The sequence below is a fragment of the Pipistrellus kuhlii genome, unplaced genomic scaffold (genome assembly GCF_014108245.1).
Source record: "Pipistrellus kuhlii isolate mPipKuh1 unplaced genomic scaffold, mPipKuh1.p scaffold_m20_p_20, whole genome shotgun sequence".
NCBI lineage: Eukaryota > Metazoa > Chordata > Mammalia > Chiroptera > Vespertilionidae > Pipistrellus > Pipistrellus kuhlii.
In genome coordinates, this window is record NW_023425516.1 from 14431946 (window position 1) to 14439073 (window position 7128).

Below are 7128 nucleotides of genomic sequence, written 5' to 3' on the forward strand. Positions count from 1 at the left end.
ATGCTTCTCTTTCTCTCCAGAGCACCTTCTCCGTCTTCAGGGCTTAGTCACCTTCCTCTCCCTGTGCTGCTGATGGAGGGGCACCCCTGGCGCCACACCTGACTTATATCTTGTATTTTCTTTAGATTTTAAAATATATTTTATTGACTTCAGAGAGGAAGGGAGAGAGAGATAGAAACCTCAATGATGGGAGAGGATCGCTGATCGGCTGCCTCCTACATGCCCCACACTGGGGACCCAGCCCACAACCTCGCATCAAACCATGACCTCCTGCTTCATAGATCAATACTCAACCACTGAGCCATGCCGGCCGAGCATTTAAAAAAATATTTTTGAAAGATTTTTTTTTTTTTTTTGAGAGAGAGAGAGAGAGAGAGGAAGGGAGAGAGTGAAACATTGATGTGAGCAAAATATTGATCAGCTGCCTCCTGCAATGCCCCCCACCTAGGATCAAGCAGGCAACCCAGGCATGTGCCCTGATCAGGAATCAAACCTGCAACCCTTCACTGCATGGAATGATGCCCAACCAACTGAGCCACACCAACCGGGGCAATATTGGCTCTTGGTTGCTGCTGTAGAAAATGGGGTACACTTGGCAGCTTAAAACCACAAAGTTACTGCCTCACAGTTTCTGTCGGTCAGAAGTCCAGATGGTGTCACTGGGTTCCCTGCTCTGCATCTTATCAGGCTAAATTGACGTTATCAGCTGAGGCTGCAGTTCTCAGCTAGACTCACTAATCACTGGCCAAGTTCATTTTCTTCTCATGCTTTTTCCACTTGACTCCCTCCATCTTCAAGCCAGCAGTGGCAGTTGACTCTTTCTCATGCTTTCAGTCTCTCTGACTTTCTCTTCTGACTTCCTCTCTGTTTTTAAGGGCTCCTGTGACTACATTGGACCCACTTGGTAATCACCGAGTTTAAGATCAACTGATTAGTAACTGTAATTACATCTGCAAAGTCCTTTCTGCCATGTAATGTAACATAATTATGAGAGTAAATACCAGGGGGGTGAAAGTCATGGGGGCAAAATTCTGCTTACCATGGACTTTGCTAGAGGATTTTTAATAAATTCTTGGGGTGAAAACCATACTGTGGCAGTTTGTGAAGTGAGGTAAAAGCGAGCATAGATTGCTCTGCCAACAAGCTTGGATAAGAAGAGGAAAGAGACCAGGAGCAGTTGGAAGGAGGCTTGGGATTAAGGTGAAAGGGGGGTTGTAGCTGCATTTTCAGCTCATGGACTGCCCTGGCCTGACCTCTCAGTTCTGCACTCTGGACTCCAATCTACCTGCTGACTAGACATTGAATAGATTCCCATTGGGCATCTCAAACTTGACTCATTCCAAATAGAACTCTTGGTTTCCCCTCTCTGGTCTTCTTTTCCCTCGCTGCACATCAACCTATTGATATTGCCTTATCAATATTCCCAGAGTCATCCTTGATTCCTGTCTTCGATTCCTCTCCACATGACTCCATTCGCTAGCTCTGTAGACTCCATCTCCACCCGCTCTATCCTGGTCCAAGCTGCCCTCCTCACTCACCTGCACGGGTGCCGACCCTCCTAATGGGTCTCTCTGCTTCCACCTTGGATTCCCGCAAATCCGTTCTCCACTCAGCAGCCTATCTTTCTTCTCACTTCTTAAAGTAAGCCAGAGCCTGTATTTCCCTACCTACAGCCAATCAGTGGTGCATCACACGTAGAATGAAACCCAAGTTCTTTATCCTCATATGACCCTTGCAACTTGACCTCTGGACCCCCTCCCCCCCGTCTCTCACTTTGCTCCAGCTGCCACCAGCTGCTTCCTGTCCTTAGTCATAGCAAGCTCATTTCTGCTTGAGGACTTGCATGCGAGGGTCCCCCCTGTCGGCACTGCTTCCTCAGGTCTTCCCACAACAGGTCCTTCTCATCTGTCAGGTTTCGGCTCAGAGAGAGACTTTTCCTGGTCACCTGCCACTCTCTACCCCAACACCTCGATTCTTGTAGTTCTTGTGACCTGACGCTTTCTTGTTTATTAACGTTGTGCGCCTTGCCCATGAGAATGCCAGCTCCGTGAGGGCAGGGACCCTGTCGAACTTCTTTGCCACCATCCCTGAGACCCTAGAAGAGCGCCCGGTCGAAGGTGGCACTCGAACCACGCGTCAGTGATCTCAACAAATGACTCCCGAGCACGGATTCCGGCTCCTGGTCCCGCGCTTGCAGGGTCCAGTGATGTTCAAGGACGCACAGAAGGGAGATTCAGGCGTTGACAGGCCAGTCACAGTGGGTAGCAGGGCTGTCCCTGCACGCTGGCAGGGGCCTGCTTCAGAAATTCACAAAGATAATGCGCTTTGCAAGCACACTCCCACGCCACCCACACGCGCTCAGCTGGGACCCCCCCCCCCCAGAAATTCCCTGCGGACCGCTGGCCAGCATCTCCTGCGGCATCATGTTTCGTGGTGGTTGCGCCTGTCAGCCCTGGGCTTCAAAATTTCTTCTGGTCACATCTGCCCGCTCTTTCCAAGAAGACGTGGCAGAGATGCGTGTGTGCCTTCCTGTGTGTGCCTGCGCTGAGTCAGGCATCTGCCCACCTTGAGGGTAACCTCAGCATTTCCTTCCAGCCCTGCTTTCACTCAGCCTTGGGCGGCAAAATTTTGAAAGTGTTTTCTGGAGAAAAGCTGAGCAATAATCTTGCCAGGGGCGGAACATCGCTGGTCCTTCCTCGCGGCGGGCCCTTTATATACCACCCGGAGGCCATGGCGAGCACAGCAGCTCAGGCCGCCACCGCTGAAGCAGGCTCCGCTCCCTCTCGCCATGGCCTCCCGCACAGGTACCGGGACACGGACAGGAAGGCTCCGGAGGGGGCTCGGCGGGGGGAGAGGCTGGGTGGGCAGGGGCGCCTGGCCAGGGGGCTTCACGGCAGCATTCTCTCCTCAGGACCCGCCAGGGCCGCCCTGCTCCTGCTCTGCTGGATGGGAGCCTTGCTGTCCGTCCACACGGCTCCCGTCCCTGACGGTGACCTGAAGGAAATCATCATAGAACTAAGGGCCTCATCGGAGAGGCTTCTGGAAAGCTGCGTAAGTGCCCCCCCAGACTTCTTTCCTGAGCCGTTTCTGAAGACGCCTTTCCCTGCGCCCAGAAGTAGCTCTTTTCAGACCCGGGGCCAGGGCTGTGGCTATGTGGGAAGGGATGGGGACAACGAGACAGGTGGCGGTGGGGTTTTTATGCGGGCGGGGGTCAGAGGCAGAGATGAGCCCCAAACCCAAACGTTTCTCAGAGAGAATCACCGATCGGCTGCCTCCTGCACACCCCGCACGGCAGGATGTGCTTCGGTAGGCTCGGTCATCCTTACCAGGTTTGGCTCTCAATATTGTAAAATGAAGTTTCCTGTCTGCAGCGCACCCTTTGATGTGGCCCGTCTTGTCTGCCGGTTCAGGAGCCGGTGGCCACCAGCCTAAGCTATGACAATGCCCCTGAGAACCAAGGACGTCGAGAGCTCCTGTGGGTCACAGGGAGCTCTCTCCCCCCGCAGAGCAGGGCAGCTAACCCATGGGTGTCCGCCTGTCTGCCCTCCGCTGTTTGATTAGGACCCGGTCTGCCTCCAGCTGAGGCCCTGCTGAGCCAGCCCCTTCAGGGGGAACGTCTGAGGCTGAAAATGTCCGCAGTCCCTCGTTCTCTCAGGGTTGCGATCAGGACAGAACCTCTTAGGCAGCTTTGGTTAAACGAACAAGCGAAAACCCAAACGTGGACACAGCTGGTGGCACTGGCCTTGCCCCTTCCGTCCACCCTGGCATCCAAACTGCAGCCTTGGCTTGTGGAGACCCAGGGGCAGAGGCTGTCGGCGAGGTGGCGGGCAGTTCAGGCTGGGGGGTGCTCTTAGCTCCAGTTCAACCCTGATGCTTAGTCCTCAGGCAGAGGGACGGGGAGAGGGTGGTCTGGAGCCTGGTGTGTTTGGGAAATCTTGCCCTGGCGTCTTGGAGGCCTTTCTGCCAAGCACAGCCTCCTCTGGAGCAGGAGCTGCACGGGGGGTCACGCGGGCCGCCCAGAGCAAGCAGCCACACAGACACCCAGAAGTCTCACTTCCTGTCCCTCTGAGTCCCAGGCAGCGAGAGCCCATTCCAGAGGCTGCGGGGGCCTCAGCCAGATGGGAGAGGAGGCCAGAGGAGCAGTGACTTAGCACAGCCGTCCTGACGGCCAGGCTGCCTGGCGCGGGTGGGCATCTGGGTCTGCCACCTGATCTTGGGCCAGCTACCAACCAGCCGAGCTTTAGCTTCTTCTACTGATGAGCACAGCCTCCTGGGGTGGTGGCCCCGATGAGAGGAGATGTTGGGGGTGATTGGGGTGGGGGGGGGGTGTGACCAGCCATAGAAAAAGCAACTAGAAATCACCTGCTGGGATTCCTAGCAAACCTGACGCTCATCTTGGCTCCCCCTTGTTAGAAAGAGGCGGGCCTGCCCAAGTCCACGCTTCACCAGCTGCGGCCTTTCGCCTCCGCCTGCCGGCCGCCACACTACATCAACAGCTCAGCCGTCCTGCCTTACTTCAGGGCCGTCAAACGTCATCCGTGCCTTTGCGAAAACCACATGGACATCGATGACATCATACAGCAGCTCGAAAAGCCCCTGTTTCCACGTGGGCCGGAAGCGAACGTTTCGGCGCCTGACAACAGCTTGGAATGTAAGAAGTTCTCCTGGGCGGTCGTAGAGGCGTTTTCTACGTGCGTGAAATCGCTGTAGTCACGGAAGCAGGGGCTCGACGGCCATGCGGTGGAGCCTTTTCCTCTTGGAATGGTGCAAACGTGCGAAGCCTTCAGGAAAGACGCGTCACTGCTGACGTGGGCGAACTCTGCCACGAGTTGCAAGTAAATTACTGCAATGAATGACCTCAGCGAGCCCCCCGATGACCAGTCCTGGGGGAAGTGAGATATAAACCTGTGAATGAACTTGAGGCAGATTTCAAACTGTCATTGTTATCCGTCTTGGTATTTATAGAATGTTGTTGTTGTTTTTTAAGTTTTATTTATTACTCTCCTTATATATGTACCCTTGCGAGGGCAGGCAGGAGCTGGCACCTGTGTTAACTTATTGATATTTATTGTATTGAGAGTTGTTAATGCCCTTGGCACCTATTTAATAAATTATTTTGAACTTTTCTCATAACTCTGTTTTGCATGTTGTGAAGGGGGTTAAAATTAGTGCCTGGGGGTCCTGGCCGGGTGGTGTGCGGCTGAGGGAGCAGGGGACATGCAGTAGAAATAGATACTACTTCTACCATTTCGGCCCACTGAGCAGGCATGGTAGCAAATTATAATTTCAGCAGCCACAAGCATTTACGGGGCATTTTCTTTATACCAGGTCATGTAGGTACCATTATTGTCCTCTTGTTATAGGTGGAGAAACCAAAGTCAAGAGTCATTTAGTTACTTGCTCGAGGCCACAGCAGAAGCGTTGCCTGGCAACGTGTTAGAAATGCAAATCCGTGGGCCCTGCCCCAGACCTACTGAGTCAGGCAATCTGTGCTTTAGTGAAACCTCCAGGTGATTCGCATACACATGCGGGCCTGAGTCCGTCAGCACTTTCATCTTTATCTCTTTTTGAGGGAAACTGAGGCCCAGACAGATAGTAGGACTTGCCCAAGTCTTCATATAAGGGGGGTGAGGCAGGCACGCTGAGATAGGCAGTCCAGCCTCGGACTTCTGTGCTCTAAGTTCCGCAACAGCCTTTTAGGCTCCCAAATAGCCTGACCCCCAATGACAATGTTTTCGTCAGTCCCCAAACACCTGCTGCGGTGGGCAGCTAGCATTCTTTTCCACTGTCCGCTTACTTATGCGTTCGTTGGTTGCTTCTTTTAAGTGCCCTGACTGGGGATCGAATCTACAACTTTGACAGATCAGGATGATGCTCTGACCAACTAACCTACCTGGTCAGGGCCTTGGCATGATTTATTATCGATTTAGGTGCCAGAGTCTGTGAACTTGCAGACAATTGATGAGATGCAAATGATTCCTACCAAGAGGAGAAGATAACCCCAGAGGTGATGGTTTTTTGACTGTAGAACATCCACCAGTGGAACAGCAACCTGAGCATTTTATCCCAGCATCCATTTCTTCAGATGAGAGAGACGTTTGTTCCTTGTACAGTCCTGTCCCTTCCTTGATGAGGTGAAGGAAACCTTTGTTTTTGAGAATGAAGGGTTAATGGTTTGAGGCTTAGCTTTGGTAGAAAGCAGAGGACGAAAAGGCGAGAGATGCTGCCTTGTAGCAAGGACGTGGGCATGTGAAGGAAAACGTCTCTCCACTCACAGCACAGGTGTGGGCCTTCCACCCTCCCAGTCTCCAGCTCGCTGTGGACACCAACCAGGCGTTACACCTTGATTCACCATGGCTGCTGAGTTAGTGCAGTCTCCCCAGGATGAGGTCTCGGCCCCACAAGACTGCCCCCCACCACTTCAGACACCAACCGCAGGTCCCCAGGTCACCCACTCTTGCTAGGACGGCTCTACTCACGTCCCTGGACTGTTATGAAGGATGTGATGACGATTCAGACAAATGCACAGCCGGATGGAGATGTGCAGAGGGTGAGGACTGGAAGGGTCCCGAGCACCACGCTTCTGCCCTGGGGAGCTGACTGCACCCCCTCCTGGCGCATGGACGCAGTCACCAACCCCCATAATTCAGAGATTTTCTTATGAAGGTTACATCCCTCAGGCATGATTGATTATTAACTCAATCTCCCGTCCCTCTCCCTCTGAGGAGGAGGAGAGGAAGGGCAGGCGTGTGCAGTGGCAAGTCCCAAGCTTCTAATCCTGGCTTGGTCTTGAGGGTGCACCAGCACCCTGAAGATATCCGGGAGTCACTCCGTTAAAACCGGGAACACTCCTATTACTCCGGGGATAACCAGGCATCTCTGGTTCAGGAGCTCTGCGTGAGGAACTGGGCAGGGCAGAGACCAAATACATCTTTCTCTTTCTGTCCCGGAATGGGGCCATGGCAATGCCATCAGACTGTGGCTCAGGGGCTGGTGGCACGGAGCAGCAAGCTCAGCAAGTTCAGTGTTGCAGGGAGAGACGGCCATTGTCCTGGGGGGCAGCAGAGGCCGAGCTTTTAGGGGCTGCTGGCCCTCCACCCTGCTAGGACCAGGCCCCTTGCACCCTTT

The 7128-nt window shown here is 53.7% G+C and overlaps 1 protein-coding gene across 1 annotated transcript; it reads left to right on the top strand.

The window, feature by feature from the left end:
* Positions 1 to 2788: 2788 nt before the first annotated feature.
* Positions 2789 to 4710, top strand: IL31 (interleukin 31). Its single transcript, XM_036449718.1, has 3 exons — positions 2789 to 2804; positions 2912 to 3051; positions 4414 to 4710. Exons 1-3 carry the CDS (start codon positions 2789 to 2791, stop codon positions 4708 to 4710), a joined length of 453 nt encoding a protein of 150 aa, XP_036305611.1.
* The last annotated feature ends 2418 nt before the right edge of the window (positions 4711 to 7128 follow it).